The following is a 25,147-nucleotide window of genomic DNA, read 5'->3' as shown; positions in this document are numbered from 1 at the left end:
AAGTATTTTTTAAATTAAAATAATTATATTATCAATTTTATTCTTTACATACTATTTTTTGTTTTAAATTTAACAATTTTTTATTTGACAATTTTTTTTCTAAACTTTAACTATTCTTTTAAACTAAAATAACTAGTTATAATAAAAAATTGTCTAAAAAAACTATAAATTATTTAAATTTACTTTTGTAATTATAATAATAATAGCTTATTATTATTTTTATTATAAAAAAATTGAACAAAGGTATATTTAAAGAATGTATTTGACAAATATATAATATCATTCAGGTATCATAATTTTAGTTGTAATATAAGTGATATATTAAATGTGGAGATATTAACGAGTTAGATTGGACACCGATAGTATTTGTTCACTGTGTAGTGTCTGTTCACTGTTCAACTTGTAACAAAAAATTTCATTCATTACTAATATGATTGTTGGTCAGATACCTTTTAAGATAATAACTATGGAAATATAAATATATACCGATTAATATTTAAAAAATAAATATATTTTATAACATTTTGTAATAAAAGTTAAAAAAGTTTATAAAAAAACATAAAATATAATATAAATTAAATTAAATTTTAATTTTAATTAAATTTAACTTATTTTATAATAAAATGTAGATTAAATTTACTTTTAATTAAATTTAACCTAATAAAATATTTAATTTTCTTATATAATAAATATCTACCTGTACTCCGAACTATTCATAAATAAATATTAAAATATTTAATACTAAAATTATCCGTTGTGAATAGGGGTGGCAATGTGGGCCGGCCCGTCCCGCATAAGGCCCGCACACCGCGGACCGGCTCGCCCTGCCCCGCATATTTTATGCGGATCGCATACTCTGGCCCGCTCTGCATATACGTTGGCTCGCGGGGTGACCCACTTTTTATTTATTTATTTTTTTTTAATGATAAAACTTTTGATGTTTAAAAATTGGAAAACTTTAAGAAGTTCACAAATTAAGTAAAGACTTTGGGGAATTAGATGATAAATTAATAATTTAACATTTTCATCATATTCATACTATGACATACACAATGTATTCTTTAAATTTTAGCACATTAAAAATTACATAATACTTGTCTTTTCCAGTTATACAAAAAATTTGAAATATTAATGTAAGAGTCCATAAAAAAAGTAATTAATATATATAAGTGCAAGTTTTCTTTTTTTTTAATTTTATGCAGACTTGCGGGTCGGCCCACGGGCTAGCCCATACGGACTTGCGAGCTTACTATCCTGGCCCGCCTCACGTTTTTTCTGCGGACCTGCGAGCCGGACCCGCGGACTAGACCCTAATTGCCATCCTATTGTGAACTGTATCCAAAATACTGTCAAACTATATTTAACGTCGCTAATTGAAAAACATTATTTATTTATATTAATTTATGATACAAACAATGAGTATTAATATTAATTAACTAATTAAAAGTTTGGATCAATTTAGCTGAAACCCATAAAAAAGAAATTAAGGTAGTTATAGGCGGTAAAAGGAACTGAACGGGGGATAAGACTTGTCGGAGAGTGAGTAGGGTGTGGTCGACGCACCAACACGCAAATGGCTGCTATCATTGGCGTTGGCGCCGCAAAAGCGATAACAATGGCAATAGCGGCGAGGCCTCTTCGCCTGAAACCTTACGCCGCAACAACGGCACTTGCTTTTCTCTCACTCCACAAATCTCTTTTCCTCCCTCCTTCTCCCTTCCCCTCCCGCCGCTCCTTCTGCGCGGCCGCTCTTCGAACCTCCGGCAGCAGAGTAGAACAGTTCCGCAAAAAGCTTAGGGTTTCCGAAATCAAAGAAGGCGATGGTGCCGACGTTCTCGGCCGCGACCTCGTCGTGCAGGGCTGGGTTCGCACGCTTCGCCTTCAGAGTAGCGTCACCTTCATCGAGGCAAGACATTAGACCGATTTCTATTGTAATTAGCCGGTATTTGCAATGCAATTGCTGATCGAGTAGATTGTTGATTGTGTGTAGATTAACGATGGTTCTTGCCTTTCTAACATGCAATGCGTGTTGAACTCCGAGGCTGAAGGTTACGATCAGGTGTGCTTGCTTTTTCTATCGTTTTTGTTTATGGTTTTATATTTAGGTTTGTGTGAATAAACTTATCGGGAATCAGTTACCAAGAACCAAATGAAATAAGATTTTGGGTAGTTTAAAATAGGCTCCTGCATAAGCGGAAAAGTAGCTTTTAGAAAACATAACTTGGAAGAATTCCTGCAAATTATTTTATATATAAGTTAAATTTAGTTTACAAAGTATATTTCATTTCTCCTTATTTTGTTCTCCTATATAAAAACTTTTGGAGAAGTTTATCAGGACAAACCTTTGTTACTATCACTCTTGAAGGTTTTGAGTTTGTTATTAGGTAGAATCTGGCTTGGTTACCACTGGTGCTTCCGTGTGGGTGCAAGGAGTTGTGGTGAAGAGCCAAGGATCCAAACAGAAAGTGGAGTTGAAGGTCAACAAAATCGTGCTGGTTAGTTCTCCCTCAATCGTAATAAAACAACCTCTCACCATTTTGCTCTCTTTTATCATATTTTTTTTTTTCGTTCATTAGTTCAAAGATTTTATCCATTTTAACATGTTTTTTTCATTTGCGTATATCCAGCATAATGTTGCGCAGGCTTCTACCATATATTGAAATTATAGCTGCTATTTTGTTTTTTTTTTCTTTTTCATACTTGGAACATCTTTTTTGCGTACGCAGGACCAGTGTGGACAGTCAGTCTCAACTGGCTGCATTATAGGTGTTTGCTTTGGTCTTTTGGTACTGCTTATGAAAACATTGTCTTTAAACTTTTAAACTTTTACTCTTTGCTCATTAACCACTATTTGGTTGTTTATTGACTCTAATTTCCTAACATGATTTAGATTTTAGACCACTAACTTCATTTTTGCTTTCATCATGCTTTCGCTTGTTTTTTTTTTTCCTGTTAGTGTAAATGACAATGAAAATGACAACTATTCTCTTGACGATAATCTTGTGACTAAAATTGCCATTGGTGCTGCAAGTGATTATAGTATATGGGATTTTATTTTCTCTTTTCATGGTCTTGCATTAGGCTCGTTACATGTTTCCTACTTGGTTCATTTAGATCTTTAACTCCAAGGTGACTCATGCAAGACTTTGATCTACAATTTCAGATTGGCAAAAGTGATCCCTCTTTTCCCATCCAAAAGAAAAGAGCCAGCAGAGAATTTCTAAGAACAAAAGCACATCTTCGTTCAAGGACAAATACTTTTGGTGCAGTAAGGTTTCCTATTTTGTCATATTCCTTTTTACCTTACCTTCTTATGCCTTTACTTAATCATGCAAAAGAACAATTCATTACTTTGCTTTAGTTTAAATAGTTATCTTAAATTTCTTCAAATATTGTTGTTTTTCATCTGTCGTGTTATGTGAAGCCACTTTTTGAACGATTGATTATGTAGCTGGTTTTCTTTATCATGAAGAATTTCTTTATATGCAAATAATGATTGGGGTGAGGGTAAGGGTGGAGGTAGGTGTCTCCAAAATTTGTTGCATTCTATAACTGGAGGTATTTCATTGGTGTTAATCATGCGGAGTGCGGAGTGCAAAAAGTACTCTGGCCTAACTAGCTTTATGTCTCTTCTTTAGTAGGAGTTTTAAGTAATGGTTTATTTGCTTAAAACTCTAATCATCAATAAATTTTAATCAACATCTTATCAATTGAATCCAGTGAAGCTACTTTGTAGCTTTTTTCAATTTATCTAGGAAGAGGGTGCTCAATCAGTTCATACCTCCAGAGGTTTATGCTCAAAGTTCATATAGTGGCAATGAATTTTTAGCTTATGGTTTTCAATTTCCTTCCCTCTATTTTTCGTTTACATATAATGTTTTTATTTTTATGTACTTTATGTACAAAATTCTGACTAGGGTATTAATTCATGTAACTTCTGTTACTATTTTTGCTTATGAAATTACCTTATTTTTTATTTTTACAATTATCGATATTTTTTGTCATACAAAACGAATTCAGGTTGCAAGGGTTAGGAATGCTTTGGCCTATGCTACACATAAGTTCTTCCAAGAAAATGGGTTTGTTTGGATCTCAAGTCCTATCATAACAGCTTCAGATTGTGAGGGAGCGGGTGAACAGTTCTGTGTTACTACTTTGGTATTTCCAATTCCACGATCTACTTCCAATTTATATGAATATTTTTGACCAAATTACATGTTGCACTTTGACTACTCAAGGATTAAATTCTTCTCTCATCTTCCCTGACTGGAAATTTGTTAGAAAACCATGGTTGTGTGGGAGCAGTCTTTCATTCAAAACTACTATGAATCCCACAAGAAAATAGTTCCTGAAAGTCACAGTAGAGCAAATTAAAGCCATTAAAAGTAAATGTTATGTGATCCTTTACTTTTATGCTGTGAGCAGGAGAACGTTTGGTTTTAGCTTAGACTATGTAGCAGGTGGATCTCTGGGGATGACACTCTTTAGCTTGTTAAGAAACACTGGGTTGATAATAATTTAGCAACAACAATAGCCAAATCACCTTATGTTCAATCACCCTCATTGGTCAATCAATGCCATTGAACACTGTTAAAAACAATTTTAGTAAAACTATTTGGAGCAAAGCCTTCTCAATGGTTTTTCCTAATGTTTTCTTTAATGCAGTCACTCTTGTCTGGAAAATTTTCTCTTTTCTGCTATAAAAAATTTTAAATTAAAAAATTTAATGCAGTGAGAATTTGTTTAAATTATGTATTACATTTAGATTTGGAACTATATCTTTGAAGTCTACACAGGGCATGCAGAGTCTATTACCTTGTTTACTCAGTAATCACTACTTACAGCAGTCCTTTGCTAATGTTTTCCCTAACCGAAGGAAGTTCATTTCCATAATTTAAAATGGTTCAAGGATTGGGCTATAATTTCCAAGTCTGTCGGAAGTACTTATTTCTCATCTTATTAAGCATTTAGTTATAGATTTTTCTCCCTTCAATTTACAGATACCAAGTTCTCAAGATACTACGGATTCTCCTGTTGATGCAATTCCAAAAAAGAATGACGGATTAATTGATTGGTCACAAGTGAGACAAATTCATATTCCTACTCTCTTAATGTGTTAGGCAGTTGTTGTATTTTATGCACTAATCTGAAGCATTCTATGAATCAGGACTTCTTTGGAAAACCTGCATTCTTGACTGTCTCAGGTCAACTCAATGCTGAAACTTATGCAACCGCTCTCTCTGATGTACATATGTCACCTTCTCTCTCTGTCTCTAATATTTTAGCAGTTGTCTTGTTTTCTTTAAAATTTAGTGTTTTAAAATTAATGAATGAAATATCCTTTGTTTGAATATTATACTTATGCAGGTGTATACCTTTGGTCCCACATTCCGAGCAGAAAATTCCAACACTTCTAGGCACTTGGCTGAATTTTGGGTTAGTGATTTGTTTTCTTGTGTGTTCAATTTGAATTAAAAAAGAAGCTGGATTATGCATTCCCTTTTGCTTATAAGCCGCTTAGTTTTTCTGATTAGTTGTAATGTATGTGTAATGGAACAATAACTAAAGGACATTATCATATTGTTTATTCAGATGATTGAACCGGAGCTTGCATTTGCTGATCTTAATGATGACATGGCTTGTGCATCTGCTTATCTCCAGTTTGTAGTATGTTACATTCCACTAATACTACAAAGTTGTCATCTACTTTTTGATTAATTTTGCAAAGATTTTTTTATATTATTTCTTGATATTAAAGCTTGTGTGCTTCATGTTCTTGAAGATAAAATATGTCCTCGATAACTGCAAGGAAGACATGGAGTTTTTTGATACATGGATTAGTAAAGGAATCATTGCTCGCTTGAGTGTATGAGTTCTCAGTGTAACCATCATATTGCTTTCCTTTATCTAATTTATATCTGTATTATCGGTTATAATTACCAATTTGATCATTACATATTAGTTTGATGTCATTATAAAAGGACGTAGCAGATAAAGATGTTGTGCAAATAACCTACACTGAAGCAATAGATCTGCTGTCAGGAGCAAATAAGAAATTTGAATTCCCGGTAACTCGCTAAATGCTTTTTTTTTTTTTTCTCAGTTTCAGTAATCCTGTTGAATGTCAGTTATCCTGTGCTCTATCTTATGTTTTATTCTATCCCATAACCATTTTCTAAAATCAAACATGTTACAAGTATTATTTTGCTGTAATGTATTGTGCTTATTGTTTGGCAAATCAAAGACAGAGAGGATATCTTGTAACTTCTTTTTTGTTTGCTCCTCCCGTCCCTTGGACATTACCTATCTTATTTTTGCTTGCATTTTGTTCAAAATTGGTCATATGCTAAATTTACTCTCGTTCATCGAAGTAGCTGGTCCAACTAGTGGCTCAGGATTTGATTGTCGTTGTTGTATAAACTATTTTTCTAAATTTGAAATGACTTGATTCGTAAACTTCTTCCAATTTGTTTGTATTTGACATATTTTTCTACTTGCATTCATAGGTGAAATGGGGTTGTGATCTTCAGAGTGAACATGAGCGCTATATAACTGAAGAGGCATACAATGGATGCCCAGTGATAATTAGAGATTATCCAAAGGCATGCTACCTTCTCCTCTCATCTTTTGTACATGGCATATGGAAGACATCATGGTGTTATAAATAATTTTAAAATGGGTGTCAGTACTAAGAAAGGACCTAGAACTTTTAACCTTAAAGGCAAGATATAGAATCCACAAAATCTGAAAGAAGTGGCTGAGAAAATAGAGAAGTAACATTCTTCCGAACTGTTTTTCTTCTGCTGAACTTCCACTCCTCCCTGCACAAAATTATAAAGAAAAAAAAATGCAAATTCTACCACAAAAATGCTTTGTCATTGTTTTACTTGCATGAAATTGACCAGCGATCAGGATTCTGTGTATACACAAAAAAAAAAAAAAGGTGAATCAAACGTATTGAAGTTGTTGAATTTAATTTTTTTCAGGATATTAAAGCATTCTATATGCGACAGAATGATGATGGAAAGACAGTTGCGGCCATGGACATGTTGGTTCCAGGGGTAATTCATAAAATTTCTCTTTCTTATTATTACCATCAAATAGTGTTTGTGAATAAAATTTTCAGTACAATAAACAATCCCTTTAGTTAGTCACATAGTATAATCATTAGTCGCAAAAGAATTAGAGAAATAAGGCATGTTGACTATAACTAGGAAGAGGAGTTGAAGGTGTAGTTAGTCATTGGAGAATCAGTTTGGTGGCTGAGGGTTCTGGATCTCTCGAATATCCAGAGAATTTCCTTTTCTTTGTACAGTTTCAGTTCTTGGTACTGTACCCATGTTAGGGCAAGATTGGGAACCACGCTTCATCAATAAAGATTTGTACTTTACTCCCGATTGTGATCTAGTTCTATCTCAGCACTATTCAAAAGAGTAGTGCTTTAGGTTTGATAGGGCATAAAAATGTAGAAACTTCTTTGTCAAATAATGTAGAGGAGTACTAGCAGCATCTTCATTCTAACACATTCTCTAGTGTATTAATATGTATTGAAGGCTACAAAATCATGAGTGAAATTCCTTAAACAGACTCACAATTTTTGTGATTTTCAATAAATTTCAGTTAATAGTAAACCTTGTATTAAAAAAATACGTTGTTAGCCTATCGCTGCCGGGAATGTTTGCCTGATGAGGTAACATGGGATTCTACTGTACACAGCTCTTAGTATTATGTTCTTATTTATGCACAATGCAAACTTATCTACACGTCTTTCTGTTAGATTGGTGAACTTATTGGTGGAAGCCAAAGGGAAGAAAGGCTTGAGTATCTAGAAGCTCGTTTAGATGAATTAAAGTTAAATAAGGATGCATATTGGTGGTATCTTGATTTGCGTCGATATGGTTCAGGTCAGATGTCTTTCTCTTTGAGCCTCTTTACCTATTTGTACCATGCCGTACAAGATGTAAATCACATTAAGAATAAAAGATTACCCGTTCTTTTGCTGATAAACTTTCTTTGTCTTTCATTTGGAAACTCCCATTTCATCTTTTGGGGAAAGGATTTTGCTGCTTTTATCCAACTTGCTTTATAAAACTATTGTTGCAGGTGGTAAATTGCAAGCTCTGTGCAATTGTTTCATTTTTTTTTGTTGAGAATGGTCTTCCAACGTCACCTATTAGTTCTCAAACATGTAGAGAGTTAAATAAGGTTTTTGATTCTTGGCCCATATTGAAATTGGTACCTCTAAATTTTTTTTAGTGTTTTTTATCCCAACATTTAAAAAGTATGATACGTTACATTATCAAACTTAAGATGTCAATACTATTCGAAGTTACATTAATTATCAGGAACAAATTAAAATATTTGTTAAATGTTGGGATGAAAACATTTAAAAGAGTGCTGTCCGACGCTATTGTTGTGTCAACGAAGGGGGTCTATTGTTGTTTGAACTTTTTAACTCGATGATATTGACAAGATGCAATATGTTGTTGATGCAGTACCTCACGCAGGCTTTGGTTTGGGATTTGAAAGGCTTGTCCAATTTGCAACAGGAATGGACAATATAAGGGACGTTATTCCTTTTCCTCGGACACCCGGCTCGGCAGAGTTTTAGAACTTCCAGATATACTCAAATCTCGACTTAACATTCATTTGTACGATTCAAACCCTGTATTTTAGGCAATAAAGCTTTTTGCGTCTTTTCGTTTTTCTTTTTATTTAGAAAAGCAATCTGCTTGGTCTAAATGAAGTATTTATACATTCTGAACTGAGTACAATACGATTTTGAGGCAATATAATGGTGCTTGCACATTGAGCTTATAAATTATCAAATTGTCTGCGCCAAATTGTATCGGGCATTCAAATTATGATAAGGCAACCTGTATATACAATATCGGCACTGTTCAAATACAGAAAATAATTAGATCGGAATAATAAATTTAAAATTGGAGCCCAGAAGGGGATGTGAGTAATTATCCGGTTCTGCAGTAGAACCTTGCTAAATCCTGGAATTATTATTTTTACTTGTTTGAAAATTAAAAAAAACACATGTTCTAAACAAAACACTTTTTTTTTATTGTTTGTATATAAGTACAGATAATTCTCCTATGAATTCTGGCTTTGAAGTTATTGTGGAAAGTCATAGAACGATAAAAATTATATCTGTATTGACCGAAAATATTTTATTAATATTATTAGAGCTAAATTATTTGAACTTAATTACTTTTCTTAATTTAAATATAAATTGTGTTCAATCAACTTTTAGTCTCAAAATAGCGCCTGCCCATGAGAGATTGGAAATAGAAAAACATTCTTACTTATTTAAATTCATTAAGTGTAGGCAGCAATCTCCATTGAAAAGACAAACCTTTTAAGCTTGAGGCTGCTTTGATTTAAGAATGCAATACTTTTCTTCTTGCAACTAACAATTTGTTTATCTGCTATTTGTTTTTTAAAGTCACGATTTATAAATGTCTCCTTTGATAATTAGTTTTGGTAACTTTCATAGCAGAACCTTTATTGTATAATATTTGCCTGCATAACAAAATCATTCTAACTTCGGATGAATCTCATCCTAAGATAATTTCAATAAATATAACAAAGTTTGGGTTCATGCAGTAAATCACTTACAGAAAACCTTTGAATATGATCGCCACATTTCACATCCATAAACAAATCGTGTATGATCATTGGCAAAACGGGACATAAACCAATATAATAATTATTTCGTCTATCTAAAATCGACTATAATTTCTTCTTGGGATTTCAAATTAAACCAGCTTATAAAGATCATATAGTGACAAAATTACGCATACCCATTTTATCATAAACTAATATTCTTTTTTCACTTTATTTTAACTACACTAACATAAAATTTACATCCTTAACGCTATTTTGACATGTATACAAATTAACAAATAGTAAGATGAACTATAATGTGAAACGAACAGGAGCAGGCTCAAAGAATTATAAGAAATGGGAATTAATATTATGGTGATGGACATTTTGTTTAAAACCTTTTGGTTAAACGATTATTTTCAGAATGACATAAATTACATTGTGAAACAAGAAAATACTATTCTGAAATCATAAATATTTAGTATTTATTTGCCATTACTAAAAACCAAAGTCGAAGAATAGGGAGGGATAGAATAATGACTAGGGGTGGCAAACGGGCCAACCCGGCCCATTTGGCCCGGCCCATATGTGGCCCGTCAAAAAACGGGCCGGGACGGGTTGGCCCGTCAAACAAAAACGGGCCAATATTCACAACCTGTCTCATATATGACGGGCTAACGGGCCGGGCCGGACTGACCCGTCTAGTTTTTTTTTTAATCTTTTTAATTAGTTTTCAAATTTTTTAATTTGTTTTATTTTTTAAATTTGTTTATATATACATATAAATTATTATTAAAGTCATATTTAATCAAATAAAATATTATTTTAACTTTTAATTGATTAGTTAATGTTTTAATTAGATAAGTTAAAATAATTATTAAATTTACATATTAAATTATTTAATTATAACTAATAATTCAAACTTAATTTGTAGGTGTTAATGATTTAAATTATAATACTATTATATATTTCTACATTTATAATATATAATCTAAAAAATTAATTTTTTTAATTTTTTTATTGTATTTTATTTTTTTAAAACGGGCCAGAACGGGCCAGCCCGTACTTTGGCCCGTCAAGTTGACGGGCTGAACAGGACGGGCCAGAACGGGCTGACGGGTTGAAATCTTCAACCCAGCCCGTTCCTTTTAGCACGGGCTGACGGGCTGGCCCGTTGAGCCCAGCCCGTTTTGCAAGCCCTAATAATGACTTATATCTTAATTGTAGGGCTATTTTTTACATTACAATAATAACAGTTTTGATGACAGCTAATTTTGTTAATGAATAATTTGAACATTCTTAAACTCAATTGAAAAATTTACACAACCTAAATAAAGATTATGTGTCAACTTGTTATAACGAGTTTCCTTTTAGATGTGTAAACCATACATAAACTATGAAAATTTAAGAATACAATCTTAATAGTGTTCTAACCAGTTGCACATTTATGAGTTCAAGAACATAACTCAAGCTGAAAGTTCAAAATTGGTTAACAACCTAACCAACTATATCTTAAACTCATTCATAGCTTGTTACTGTATGTATTCTATCATAAGTGTGTAACCATTCAATTTACAACCAAAATGATATGCTTTCCTCTAATAGGCCTCCAAACGGTATTGTTTGTAACATTTAAACGAAGGACACAAAAACTGAAAAGGCTAAATCCAGCACAAATATATTTAAGTGATATGCTTGGCGTTCAATGTTTGCTTAATTCACCTCTATATCCAATAGAAGATAAACAAAAACTGTGTGACAAAATATCTAAAACAAACCGTGAGAGGCAAATATAAGTATTGAAATTAACTAGCAAAAACACTCTTCATTGAAGCATAATCGTAACTATCAAGGTTTCAGTCATCAATCAAATAAAAACAAAAACAAGTCATACATTTTGCAAACTACGAAAACCATAATCATCCACGGGCCCCTCACTTCTCCGACGAGTTTGGTCCACGCTTCTTTCCGAATCCCACCACTACAATCAAACAAAACCAAAAATAAAAGTTTAAAACACTACATTATGAAATCCCCAAATTCATAAACCCTAAAAAATCTAACATAACAACATTTTCTTTTTCGGTAGAAAAGGGATAATAAGGTAAAACTTAAAGTTGTGTGAATTTTGCTTTAGACATAAGGTAAGGAAAGGAAAACAGAGAAGAAGAGAAAATTACCGGCGGTGACGAATCGGCGATTGTATTGCATTCGCTTGTGAGCGCGTCCACGTGGCTTCTTCTTCTTGTCTTGCTTGGCGACCTTAGGAGTTTGTCCTCTCACTTTGCCCGCACGAGCGAGAGATCCGTGAACCTTACCTGTAATCGAAACATCAATCAAATAAACCATTTAGACATAACATCCTCGTCTCCGTGTTCATGGAAACCTTGAAATCTCATTGAAACTGAAAAAGAATTAGGAAATAACTCACCCATTTTGATGAATAGATGCTTCTCTCTCTGAAACGTTCAGCTGCAGCGGCGACCGGTAAAATCTGAAATCAAGAGGTAGAGATCCTCTATTTGTAAAGGTAGGGTTTATGGTTATGATGTCTTACTGGACCTTAGGGCCCGTTTAGCAAACTTGCTGAGCCCACGTTTCTTATGGACCGTAATACTGTTGCACATGCACGCTTCTCTTTTTCGGCCGTGCCTAATTTTATATTCTAAAGAAGCCTTATATTTTTTAGTTGAATGAATTTACTTTAAAATAGTTTATGCTTAATTTATATTGGGGAATAATTTTTGAAAGTTTTCTTTAATTGGACTGCGAAAAATTATTCTTACAATATTGTTACAACATATGTTTAAAAATTCCATGGATTTGACACGAAGACTTTATCTTTTTTTTCCCATAAAAAAACCATATTACCATAGCACATTCCCTTCGATTTTCTCGAGAGCTACGCGTCGTTCTTTTTTCTTTTTCGTCACATCAACTCTTTTTTCCTTCGCATATTTACGTCTCATCTGTAGTACGTGTTAAGTTCAGTGATCAATAAAAAAAATAATGATACGTTTAGACCACTAAAGATAAAAAACATTCATATTATTGTTCTAACTCAAAATAATAGTATTTTAATTAATATATATTTTTTAGAGTGCAACGTATTATTTTTCTAAAATTAAATTCGTGAACTGTGCTTACGAAACGTCTTTACATTTGAATTACATTTTCATCTTTCCAAAATTTTGCATTTTATACATACAAAACAAAAAGAGGGGGAAATTAACTCTACAATGAAGGGGAGGATAAGGAAAAATCTTCCTAAAAGGAGAAAAATAGAAAGCAAGATTGACTTCAAAACCTAGCACATTTATCATTAAATTATATTTCATTTCTGAAATAAAAATTACAAAAGGGCAAAATATTTCACAATTCCATGAACTATTCTTTCTTTTCGATGTGTTGAGGCCTGTTTTCCTTGAGGGTCAGTGTGTTTTGTTGTGTAATAAAATGAACAAATGAGTTGTACTACTTATACTCACCTACGTGGTATATCCCTTGACATTGAAAGTAAAACAACGGATGGGAAGAGAAAAGGTTGCTCTTTATGAACTTCACCCGATGGATACCAGCATTTGGAACTTGATAGAAATGCAACAGGGATGTCCCAACTACTCTGATGACCATAAACAAAATTTGATATTTACAACTTAATTATGTGCTCAAAATTGAACCTCTTGAAGATCATTGGGCACAAACTTTGATGGTGACATTCCCAAAGATTCACCAGGAGTATTATTTTCTCCCATTTCTGTGGGACTAAATAGATCATTAATAGCCTCACCACCCCATGAAGCTGTTCGCCGTGAATGAGGCACTTCAGAGTTGCTGCCATTCGTCATTATTTCCTGGAAACCAATAGTATCCATGCTTGGAAACCTTTGCCGTGGTAAAACTCCAGGGGATTGGTAGGACGTTGAAGGTTTTTCATTATTTAAACTATCTTCATGATTACTTTCTGTTATAGCTTCCATTGCCTGCTCATTTGATGATGGTGTGTGAGCAGGAACAAAAAACTTTGCATTGGCAGCCAGAGCAGGTTTGACAGGTGATGACTGAAACAATTTTGTAGAGCTTCCACTACCAGGGTTGAACGTGTCAACGTACCTGTATAGACCAAAAATTTCACTAAAGTTGAACTTTGCTTTGTTCCAACAAGGAGACGATCGTAACAAGACTATGATTATCTTACCTTGATCGAACACCAACGCGACCTCGGCCAGAGAATTGAGTTGAGCTTGGTGGCATTGGTGGAATCCCTGGATTATGTTCATGACTTTTAGTTTTTAAATCATATCCCTCCTTAGGAGGCGTTCCTTCATTCTTCAGTGCATGTTTTAAGCTGTATTCAGTTGAACCATTCTGGAAAGTAGAAGTCTTTGGAGGAGGTGGTAGTGCAGTTTCTTCAGATTGAGGTTGGACGCCTTCCTCTACCCATCTTTTCAGTTCTTCATCATAATAAAACTTGTTCTTTTCACCCAATTTAGCCTTCATAAAGCACCATTTGAGTTGGCTTAGTCAAAACCACCGTTGAAACTATAACAGAAAATAACATGAAACGACTAAAGTAATACCTGTCGACCGGGGCGAGGTCTCAAAACTAGTTCCACTGTCTTTTGTAATAGTTGTGAGCCAAAACCAAAACGAGAAAAGCGAGATGCACCCCCTGATTCTGTTGTTTTTCCTTGACCTTCAGGTGAAGTTCCCTGGAAAGAAACAACCATTTTCCCCAATAAAAAAAATACACTAAAGAAAAACGAACACATGAAACTGAAATCTTTTGAAGTATCCTAAATAGTAATCACAAACCTGGCGAGGGCTTCTACCAAAGTCTGGCTCTGAAACGCTTCTATTAGGTTTTGGTGTTTTATTATCGTCAGCTGTCCAATCACTTATAGGTTCCATTGAAGCGGATGGAACTAAGGATGACATTGCCATTGTTGATTGGCTATTCGATACTCTGTTTGTAACAGGCTGGTGATGTCCATTTCCGTGAACATATCCTTGAGATGATGACGATGATGGAGCAGGTGGTGGTAAACCACCAACAACTCGATGTGCAGTACTATCAAAAAAGTTGAGCAATTTGCCCACTAATTTTGCAGGTGCCAAATTTGCGGCATACCCACCCTGAACACATTGTTAACTAAGAGTATAAATAACAAAACTATCAAAATAATGAAGACTCAGTCAAATACAAGGAAGTACCTGTTGGTGGGTTCTAATCCTATCTTCAAGAGATAATACCAACTGCTTCCATGTTTCTACTTCTGGTGCACGACCAGTTTTTAAGCATTTCATTACTGCTTGGCAGTACCTGAAGCAACATAATAACAATAAGGCAGATTACACAAAGTATAATACTGTACAAATAATATTCTAAGAACTTACTTCAGCGAGTCTGAAACCTTTCCCACTTCAGCTAGCATGTATGCATAAATAAGCTTATATGGCTGAAATGGAAGCAAAATAAACTGAGAGTTTCCAAGCACCTTTGAATATTCATATAATTCAGTCCTCTGTTCAAATAACCGTCAAGTTTGATCAGTTTTGTGTACTTCAATACATCTCACAAAACAATTCTATCATATTTAACATTAAGTTTAAATGCTCATGCACTATCACTATAAAATCTTTTATTTAAATTGTCAATTACAATTCACCAATATAAAATCTTATATATTTACATTGTCAAGAGAAAAAGAAATGCTAAGGCACCTGTATTTTACGCAGACAGGTTATTTATAAGCCTTACAAAACACACGGTTTTTAAAATGTCACATTCCTGAGTTGATAGACCTAGGATTGAAAAAGTAATATAAACTACATGCAAGGCTCTAAACATGTGGATGTTATCTTAAACATTTAATGAAAGATCCTAGATTGAGCAATGTAAAATCCTAGAGAATCAAGCAATCAGGAATCAGAGAAGTCCAATGGAGAGAGGAAGGGATAGCAAATATACAATGTACATTACATTTTCCGGGAAATAAACTCAGAACATGTTCGTGCTATATGCAATAGAGCAACCAAATTTAGTTCAAGAGGCAACCTAAAGAGTTAAAAGATATTTCAACAAACCTGGATAGCCTCTGGACTAGCATAAGTTCGAGGAAATTTCCAGTGATCTGCTCCAATTAGACAGAGCCTTGCCCTATCTGAGTATGATTCGAAATTCGCTTCAGCAACTAAATAGCATATGTGTGCAGCAATGATCTAAAATATGTCTCCCAAGTTAGAAGCAAAATTGAAATCTGCACAATCATTAAACAACCAGAAACATGGATTGAGAACTATACCTGACTTGTTTCTCTCCACAAGCAATCACCAAGATGAATAATTACAAGTTCGTCATCTTTGGTTCTGTTTGCAGTTATTACAGCCAAATTTTCCTCCCAATCACCAAGCATGTCAATAGATCCAAACTGAAATTCCAAAGTAACAAGAAACTTATGAGTTTCCTAGTTGAATTAAAAAAAAAACATTAACCTTTGAAAATAATGAAACTTGGAAAAACGAAAACTGAAGTGTATAATCCTGTGCATAGGTTCCTAGATCATCCCATTGAGATCACCTGTGTAGGCTGCTGAGGAATATTCAAAGAGTTAGGATCCCCACCAGCTGAGCTACCAGGAGAGAAAACTTCAGCTGGCTGTCCAGCGATTAGAAGGCATAATGTGCGCAAAGGTGATCCTGAAACTAGCTGACGAAGTGCCATTTGCTTCACTGTGTCAACATAGAACTGCAATAGATAAATGTACAAAGTTCATTGCACAATAAAAGCTGGTTAAAAAAGGACTATAAGACACGTAAGGGACAATCTAATTCAGATATTTCAGTATCAACAGTTCAATACAGTATTGAACACCAGAAAAAAGACAGCTAACCTGATCACCAAGTTGTGAAGCAAGAACAAGCGCAGGTCCCCACAATTGACCTTCTTGTGCATACTGCAAAGCCTCCTTTTTTTTTCCAGAGACAAGAAGGTTTTGTACCTCAGAAGCCGTTGCCTAGATCAAAATAAATATCAACAAAATGTGCATATTTAAATATCTGTAGGGTTTGTCTGGAGTTAACTTATACACACCCGCATTTGAGCTTCAGAAGGCAAATTTTGCAGACAGTGACTTCTTAGCACACCGTATTGAGTGAACTCCTTGCCACACGTCTTGGTAGATGCAAAAAGCTTTGCAACTGCTGCCTCAGGAGTATCATTTTCCTGTTCAAAATACAAACACAGTAGGTCACCAAATCTGTCGGTGATACTGTGCGGAAATGGAATATGTAACAATTGAATCAAAACTATCAATGGGGCATGATAAGGTTAGAACAACCACATAGATCATTATCAAATATTTCCTGAATACTTTCACGTTCCTATTTGGACAAAGTTTTCCTTCTCGTGCTAAAGAAGGTACAGCAAATACATTTACAAGTAATAATTAAAAAATAAAAAAGTTGTGAGGTAGTGTAAAAGATGAGGGCTTGTGCGTAATACCTATTGAATATTTGAATGATCATTACAAGTTTTAAATCAGTGTGTTCAGTGAAAAGTCATGGAATAATTATAAGCTATTCTACTATAAACCAAAAACAATAAATAATAATAATCAAATGGTGTAGTTTATATGTCAAATATAATAAAATTTACTCAATTTCCTCTCTAGTCTCTCTTCTATTTTCCTAATTATCAACACCATAACATCCATTTCCTTGTCAAGCAAAAAAAATATGAATGAGAATTTAACTTAACTCTATTGCTGACAAGAATGACTTTTCCAACTATCAAGATAATATGGCACAACAAACATTTCGGAAAGCAATTAAACTTTAACAAACCACTCCATAAAAAGACGACTAAAAAAATGCAGGAAGCAATGTTGCAGATGTTATTAACATCCAGGGACAGAACGCATGTATTGAAACAGGGGCAGTCACCCCCTAACCCAAAAAATGTTATCCGCATATGCATTAATTCCTAATATAATATATCCATCCCCTTCTAAATTCCGAATATAATATATCCATCCCCTTCCTTTTACAAATAATTAGTATTATCAGTACATTGATATATTTGATGTTTAATCAAGTCTAGAAAACCATAATAAGTTTTATCTATTAAAGTTATTGAGGTATAAGGGGGAAGCTGAGTAGTGTTATCAAGTATTATATTCTTTTGGCTTAATAATTTTTTTTTCCTGTAATTATAATAATGATTCAATGTTTTTTCTCTATTTAACTTTTACTTAATGTGGTTCTTATATTTTTTAAAAGACACAATTTATTTAGTTTTTAGATTCATGTAAACTTTATTCCTCCCATTTTGCTGCTAAAATTGGACAATGAATTAGCCTATGCCAAATCATTGTCTTTTAAACGAGGTTAACATTGATCTAATAGAATTACCACATTGAGTTTTGTTTAGAAAATATAGAGACCATAGTGAGTAAAAAATAAATAAAAGAAAAAAAATCAAATCATTATAAGGAATATAGGGACTCAAGATGCTACTAAGCCTATTCCCCCTTCACTTTAGCACCAAGTAGAGAAAAAATGTTTTTTTTTTTTCTATCTTTAAAGATATTATAAGGTAAGAAGAATAGAAAGTTGAGCAGCTTTCTCTTTTCTGGTTGGTGTTTGTAGCTGGTCTTCTTCTTTTAAATATTGCATTATCTTATTTTTACATTAATATTTAATTTTTGTTTTGATTGCTTTTTATAAATTTAATGTATAACTACGTTAATAACAGATTTTATATATATATATATATATATATATATATATATATATATATATATATATATATATACACACTAGCGAACACACATTGTCGCGTCTTTGTATTCGCTTTTTTCAATTTTTAAGAAATTTAAAATTAATAATAAATATATAATTTTTAAAATAGTTGTTAAATATAAATTAAAAAAAATAAGATATGTAAAAAGAAAATTTAAATAATGATTTAAGACAAAAGAGATTTCAAAAAAGATTTGTAGAAAAATGATTCAAAAGTAAATTATTTATAAAATAATTAATTTTTAAAATAATTAAGGGTAAGATGGGTATTATGAAATGTGGACACAAAAAGAGGAAACACATTTATTGTTATACTAGCGTAAACACATGTGCTATCGCGCCTGTGTGTACGCATTTTTTGAATTATATTTATAATTGATGATATTGTAATGTTATTAAGTTAATGAACAAAATAAAAGTATATTTATAAAAATTGAAGTGAAATGTATGGAGAAAATATGAAAAAAATAACTGTTGATGAATAGTAGGAGAAAAAAGAAAAAGGAGATAAGTAAATAGTTTTATAAAAACTTGTAAAATTAACAGTTAATTTTTAAAAATTTAATAAATAATTAAATTCTAAAGGGTAAAGTTAGAATTATGAAATGTGGACACAAAAGAGGGAATCCCATTTATATATATATATATATATATATATATATATATATATATATATATATATATATATATATATAATATGGATTGTTTGTTTGCTTTTAATTGTCTTTTCTCAGTAAAAAAAAATATGTTAGACAACAATTTTGTTTTGTGTTACTTATAATTTATTTTACTAATAACTTTATCTATAGTTAACTAGGATTTATAATATTTGAAATTTAGTATGTAAACTAATTCTTACTGCAACAAATTGTTTCTTATATTGTAATTAAATTATGATAACTCTTTCTCCATTTTTGAAGAAAGAAGTAAATATTTTATTTATTTATCTCAACCTCGTCTTGAGTCACAAAATTTAAAAAATTCAGCATAAGCTTGTAAGCTTGATGAATGACCTCTAAAGAATAAAGAAGTTAATGATTTTGATTAATTACTATATTTATTTTCATAAGGATATGAAATAATTCTTTTATCTTGATTTTCTCTGTCATATTATTATTGGATTAAAATACCATAACAAATTTAATCAGACTAAAATCATGAAAAAAATAATTTGATCACCTGATAATTAAAATAATGTGATCTAAATTGAATTCAATCATTTTTTTTTCTTAGCCCATTTAATCTATGATCTAAGATCTAAATGGATTTACGAAATCTAATCCGTAAATTTATGGATTAGTCAACTTTTAAAATAATAAATTATATTTAAACAAATAAAGCAATATTATTTTATTAAAACATACACATGTATCATAATTTATATATTAAAACTTGTATATCTAAAAGTTAAAATGATTTTTATTAGAGTAATTTAGATTTTATATATACATAATTTATTTCTTACTTCGGCCTAAATTAGGATTATTTATTGAGACTGCAAATTGTATTCTATTTGAAAAATGGGTCAAATAAGGCCACTACAACGTTACATCTTCCTATCAGATCAAGCTGAACCAAACATTGTTAAGGTATATTGAAAATTAATATTACTTTCTTAATCTCTTTTTAAGTATAATTTATGATTTTTTGAAGATAAAAAAATTAATAAATCTTCTTGATTTTAATAAAAAAATTATATGATTTTTTTTCTTTTTATTCTAGTTCCTTTCCACATTATAATACATATATAAAGTCCACCAATAAAAGACATACGGCTGTAAAGTAAAGCGCAACACAACTCTCCACAAAACTTTTTTATCAATCTTGCAAAGAACGTGAAATTAAATGAACAGTGGCATAGAAAATATAAAAAGAACTTGAAGGGTAATAAATTTAACTTACTTTTCGTATGGTGTCTGTACCAAAAGGAGAACGTAGTTTTCCATAATGTTGACAGGCTATTTTAAGCAAGGAGAGAAGGAGTCTCAACCTTTCACATTTCTTATAATCCATGTCAGTTGATCCAGAATGTGCAATCCTCTCATCTATCCATTTGTACAACTCTTTATTTCCAAAACTCCCACTAACCAATGGACCAGGGAAAGATTGCTGACTCAGAGCACGGAAATAATCACCAGCGCCACTGCCAATGCTCGAAGAATCAATACTTCCATTGACAACTTCCATCACGTTTAACACAGAAACAGATCCTTGGACAGATGTCTTCAGATAAAAGTGAACGAGAAGTGTTAATTATAACAAAATTCAAACGAAGCATCAATTAAAACTGAAAACATGAATCAAGAGTTAACCTGGCTTCCATATGATGAACTTGAAAAACTATAATCTTTCATTACAACGAGTTTTCCACCAAATCCAAAGGTTACTAAGGCATGAGGGGGACGTCCAGCTGATGATCTTCCAACATGAGGTGCACGAGACTGATGCGTATCCTGGAACGATGGCTGTGCCTGGGAGTAACTGAAGGGCTTCTGACTCTTAGCATATTCATTTGAGAAATTATTTGGTTCATCAAACTGTGTATTAGAATAATTAAAATGTTGAGGAACGTTCCCACTAGGAGCAGAGTTTTGTCGCTCAAGAGTTTGATCAGCCAAACCATGATCATGGTTCACTTTACTGTACGAAACTGTTTCAAATGAGGCAGAGTTATTTTGTTGATCTTTATTAATAGAAATATTTGAACCAAAAGAATGCCCATATTGTCTGTTTCCACCAGAAGTTGCAGTATCCTCATTTCTAGTAGCCATCTCAGTTGTGTGTGTGTCTTGACCCTGGTGATGGTGAATACCGTATGAGCCACTCCACTTGTCATCTGTAGTCTGATTACCAGCGCCAAGTGACCCATAATTGCCATCTTGACCATACTCTCTATATAAATTGACATCATTGGGCAAATTTTGTTCAGTAGAAGAACGCCTACTTTCCTGTCCATGACCAGCAGATTGAATAAATGAATGGTAAGTTTCTAACGAGCGCCATTCTTGAGCAATCATGTCATAATACCAGCCAGGATACTGAGGATCGAAAACCATATGTTCAGGATACCCATTATTCCCCTGCGAAGCCTGATTCCAGCATGATACACTTTCGGTTGTGTTAGTCGCAGCTAAAGTTCCAACCATAGATTGCGCAGTTTGTTGCATATAAGAAACCTCCGATACAGCATCAGAAGCAGTTGTCCAATTTGCAGTTGTATTGGCCATAGAGCTTCCCTGATTAGCATTATGTTCATCTACCATATACCATTGCCCAGTGTTCTGATCATACTTCCAGCCAGGATAAAGATCCTCCCAGTACTGACTGCTGCTCAGATCTTGCCCATTTGTTTTATTTACCTGAGATGTATCGTAACCTTTACCCTCTTGGCATTGCTCGTAATTACTTAAAGAATTTGACCCATCATTTCGAATTTCATTACCAGATTTTTCCTCATTATTAGAATGATTACACGTTCTGCCAGATTCTTCTACCAATTCACCGAAGAAGTCAGAATACGATCCAAACCCATTATCTCGATTTGCATCAACATTAAAAGAATTCCAACCCACCTCCTTAACCTCGGAATTGTTAATCCCATTGCTCTTGCTCACATCGGAAACTGACGTCCTCTCCAAACCCGTCCCATGATCACCATGATCCATCGCACTATCACCTCCAAATGAACCAGAGGACGCCGAAAAACCTCCCTCTCGAGCATTCCCACCATCTAATTGCACACCACTTTCGTCCCTTTCTTCCTGTTTCCTCTCATTCCGACATTCTCCAGCGTCACCATGGATCCCTAAATTCGCGAACGCTTTGACGTCATCATAATTATCATAATCTTCATCAGCATGGCCAGAATTAACATGTTCATTGTCATCCTCCACCAGTTTATCGAAAAAATCCTCGTCCGTCTGATCCTCCAGTGGAGGATTCGAAGCCATCACGCCCAAACCATAAACCTTCTCAATTGCACCGGTCACCAATTCGCATGAAATCGTCACAACCACACCCAAACAATCCTTGATTTCACCTCCTACAATTGGCAACCACGAGATTCGAATCCGAAATAGCCACCAACCAAAACAGAAACGAGATATGCGAATCCTAAGATGCACGCAATCCAAGAACGAAGAGGAATTTTAAAAAATTAAAATATAAAGGCATTACCCGGGAATTGCAAAGTTTCCGTCTCAACAAAACGCAACGTTTTGGGCCGCAGAGCAAAAGCAGCAAAAACATAAACAAATAAAAGAACGAGGTAGCGTCAGAGATCCATTTTTAATCAGACAGAGAAAACAATCAAAAGAGAAGAGACGAAAGAGACGAAAGAGAAAAAAAGAGAAAGAGAGAGAGAGTAGTAAAGAGTGGAAAGCCCTGGATTTCGCACCACCTCACCTACTATCAAGAACACAAAATTACAATGTTTTCTTTTTGTCAATTTTAGATTATTTTTTACATTTATTATTGCTCCATTCACTTCTCAATTTTTTAATTCTGATTTTTTTTTTTATTATCTACATTATACTACTCGTACACAATCCTGTATTAAAAAATGGATTAAAAAGAATAAGAAAAACAAAATGTACGTGTATTATTTGCATGCAATTGCATCTGGTTGCGACCGTTGTTTGCGTCCCCTACTAGTGGTGGATGCATTGATAAAGAGACATGCATTATTAACTATGCTTAAAACTGAGACTCTAGGATTTAAGCGCATAAAGAAATTATATCTACAAAATGGTGACTTTTCGTTAATTTTTGGAGTATTCTCATTTCTCAAGAACCTTAAAAAGGATTATATATAAGCATGATAACTTTCTTTTAGGGACAATATGTTTGTATTAAGGGATCTTTAAAAAAAATTATTAACTAAAGAAGATCATGTCGATGAACTTACGAGACATTTCGACATTGTCAATATTAGACATTTAAAAGAAAAACAGTTTTATTGATCTAACATGGAAAAAGATGTGCAAAAGTTTAATGAAAATTTTTGAGTTACAAGAAGGCTAAATCTAAAGTCATACATCATGAATTATGTACATTTTTTTTCCAATTCTTAGCAATCCTTGGTTAAATTTCTCAATGGATTTTGCTAAATCAAAGCATGGACATGATTCAATCTTTGTGGTATTTATGTCATTGCATGTTACAAGGCTGATGATGTTTGTGTACTTGGTAGCATATTTTGCAAAGTTCTGAAATTACATGAAATACGTAAAAGTACTTGGACAAGGATATCATCTTCAAGGAAAATAACATGCAAACCAAAAGAGAGGGAATTATGATACTCCTAACGGGGAGAGATGCACGTGAGGGTGATGGTTGTGAAGTTGTTAATGAGAAGATCTTCGAGAGTTGCTTGCAAGGAAAACTAAAAAATAGAGTACTTTCAACAAGGGCGACTCAAGTAGGTAAAACACTCGCATGAGCTTTGGATCTCTAAAAGAACATTAAAAAACCTTTTTTTCAGTACTAATATTCCTATGTTGAATTAATTATAGGTTAAATTATGCATCTGGTCTTCATTTTCATAGTAAAATTTTCATTTGATCTTTTTATTTTAATTTAATTTAATTTGGTGCTATTTTGAAAGATCGGATGTAATCAAGTTCTTTCCGTCAGTAGTGTAGTAACAACGTTAAATGGGTAGCACATGTCAATTCTTAGATTTTTTAAATTTCTTTTAAAAAAATTTTAAAAAATTAAAAATTTGTCATGTGTGTAGCTGAGGTTGTGTCACGTGACAGTGACCGACAACGTGATGTGGTAGTGGCAGTGCCACATGTCACTGTTATACCATGTGTCATTTTTTCATTCTTGATTTGGTCCCTGTATTTTTTATTTTTATCTCAGTTTAGTCACAATTTTTGTATAAATTGAGCAATTTTGTCATCTCCAGATTGAAACCAAATTTAATTTTTATATAAACAGTACACAAATATTTCTATTAAAATTAATACTTCTAATAAACATTTTTAACAATATTCAGTTTATTTAAATTTAAATTTTATAATAAACTTTATTTAAAATTGTTTTAAAGGTTTCAATAGAAAATAATACTAATAGGAAAAAGTCAATAAATTATATTGATATTTTATTGCATCATACTTTAATATTTTTTATTTAAATTTATATTTCAAATAATTTATATTTTTAAAATGTGTAAAGTTCAATAATTTCTATACAAATGTTTGAGTTGGTGAAAAATAACAATTATATAAATTCAAATGTAAATTTTTAAATAATTTTAATTAGTTTATATAACGATTAAAAACAAATAAAAAATAAAAAACAATTTTAAATAAAGTTGAATGTGAAACAAAAATTTAAATAAACTTAGTTTTGCTAAAATTATATAATAAAAATATCAAATTTAATAAAAATATTTGTATAACATTTATAGAAAATTAATTTTTATTTCAATTTGGAGGGGGACTAAATTGTAAATTTTTTACAAAAATTTGGACTAAATTGAGACAAAATAAAAAATACAGGGACTAAATTGAGAATAAGGAAATGACACCAGGTATAATAGTGACATGTCACACTACCACTATCCTATCACACTGTCACTGTCACGTGACATGACGTTTACTTGACACATGACAAATTTTTAATTTAAAATAAAAATAAAAAATAAAATAAAATTTTAAAAGAAATTTTAAAAAATCAAAAAAATCTAGGAACTCACATGTGGCACTGGAGATGGCAACAGGAT

At 32.6% G+C, this 25,147-nt stretch overlaps 3 protein-coding genes across 5 annotated transcripts; 1 reads left to right on the top strand and 2 right to left on the bottom strand.

Annotated features, from left to right (window-relative positions):
- Window positions 1–1,493: 1,493 nt before the first annotated feature.
- Window positions 1,494–8,824, top strand: LOC114179936 (asparagine--tRNA ligase, chloroplastic/mitochondrial). Of its 2 annotated transcripts, none has more exons than XM_028066448.1 (15): window positions 1,494–1,906; window positions 1,991–2,059; window positions 2,385–2,495; window positions 3,164–3,268; window positions 4,021–4,158; window positions 5,001–5,081; window positions 5,168–5,245; window positions 5,368–5,436; window positions 5,593–5,667; window positions 5,783–5,866; window positions 5,982–6,068; window positions 6,507–6,602; window positions 6,987–7,061; window positions 7,778–7,904; window positions 8,496–8,824. In XM_028066448.1, exons 1-15 carry the CDS (start codon window positions 1,574–1,576, stop codon window positions 8,609–8,611), a joined length of 1,644 nt encoding a protein of 547 aa, XP_027922249.1. In that variant the 5' UTR covers window positions 1,494–1,573; the 3' UTR covers window positions 8,612–8,824. The 2 variants fall into 2 exon arrangements, with proteins under 2 accessions (XP_027922249.1, XP_027922250.1); XM_028066449.1 differs by lacking the exon at window positions 8,496–8,824 and adding an exon at window positions 7,621–7,690 and having other exon boundaries at window positions 7,778–7,905.
- Window positions 8,825–11,397: 2,573 nt separating this feature from the next.
- LOC114177094 (40S ribosomal protein S30) lies at window positions 11,398–12,200 on the bottom strand. Its single transcript, XM_028062330.1, has 3 exons — window positions 12,047–12,200; window positions 11,796–11,933; window positions 11,398–11,596 (listed from the first exon to the last, which is right to left on the bottom strand). The coding sequence occupies exons 1-3, from the start codon at window positions 12,048–12,050 to the stop codon at window positions 11,550–11,552; spliced, it is 189 nt and encodes a 62-aa protein (XP_027918131.1). The 5' UTR covers window positions 12,051–12,200; the 3' UTR covers window positions 11,398–11,549.
- Window positions 12,201–12,909: 709 nt separating this feature from the next.
- Window positions 12,910–22,835, bottom strand: LOC114175677 (protein transport protein SEC16B homolog). 2 transcript variants are annotated; one of them, XM_028060457.1, is made up of 13 exons: window positions 20,730–22,835; window positions 20,320–20,640; window positions 16,709–16,840; window positions 16,509–16,631; window positions 16,196–16,363; window positions 15,921–16,046; window positions 15,703–15,837; window positions 15,013–15,140; window positions 14,830–14,938; window positions 14,431–14,751; window positions 14,196–14,327; window positions 13,814–14,109; window positions 12,910–13,728 (listed from the first exon to the last, which is right to left on the bottom strand). In XM_028060457.1, the coding sequence occupies exons 1-13, from the start codon at window positions 22,365–22,367 to the stop codon at window positions 13,284–13,286; spliced, it is 4,074 nt and encodes a 1,357-aa protein (XP_027916258.1). In that variant the 5' UTR covers window positions 22,368–22,835; the 3' UTR covers window positions 12,910–13,283. The 2 variants fall into 2 exon arrangements, with proteins under 2 accessions (XP_027916258.1, XP_027916259.1); XM_028060458.1 differs by having other exon boundaries at window positions 15,013–15,074.
- Window positions 22,836–25,147: the final 2,312 nt, after the last annotated feature.

This window comes from Vigna unguiculata, chromosome 3 (assembly GCF_004118075.2).
Source record: "Vigna unguiculata cultivar IT97K-499-35 chromosome 3, ASM411807v1, whole genome shotgun sequence".
In the NCBI taxonomy this organism is placed as follows: Eukaryota; Viridiplantae; Streptophyta; class Magnoliopsida; order Fabales; family Fabaceae; genus Vigna; species Vigna unguiculata.
This window is presented reverse-complemented; position numbering and strand designations above follow the sequence as displayed.

Coding starts and splice junctions, on each gene's coding strand:
- LOC114179936 (XM_028066448.1), top strand. CDS start 1,574: ATGGCTGCTATCATTGGCGTTGGCGCCGCAAAAGCGATAACAATGGCA. Junction 1,907..1,990: donor GTAGCGTCACCTTCATCGAG/GCAAGACATTAG, acceptor GATTGTGTGTAG/ATTAACGATGGTTCTTGCCT. Junction 2,496..3,163: donor AGGTCAACAAAATCGTGCTG/GTTAGTTCTCCC, acceptor CTACAATTTCAG/ATTGGCAAAAGTGATCCCTC.
- LOC114177094 (XM_028062330.1), bottom strand. Junction 11,597..11,795: donor TCGCCGATTCGTCACCGCCG/GTAATTTTCTCT, acceptor GTTTGATTGTAG/TGGTGGGATTCGGAAAGAAG.
- LOC114175677 (XM_028060457.1), bottom strand. CDS start 22,367: ATGGCTTCGAATCCTCCACTGGAGGATCAGACGGACGAGGATTTTTTC. Junction 20,641..20,729: donor GTTCATCATATGGAAGCCAG/GTTAACTCTTGA, acceptor TTTTATCTGAAG/ACATCTGTCCAAGGATCTGT. Junction 15,141..15,702: donor CTAGTCCAGAGGCTATCCAG/GTTTGTTGAAAT, acceptor TTATTTGAACAG/AGGACTGAATTATATGAATA.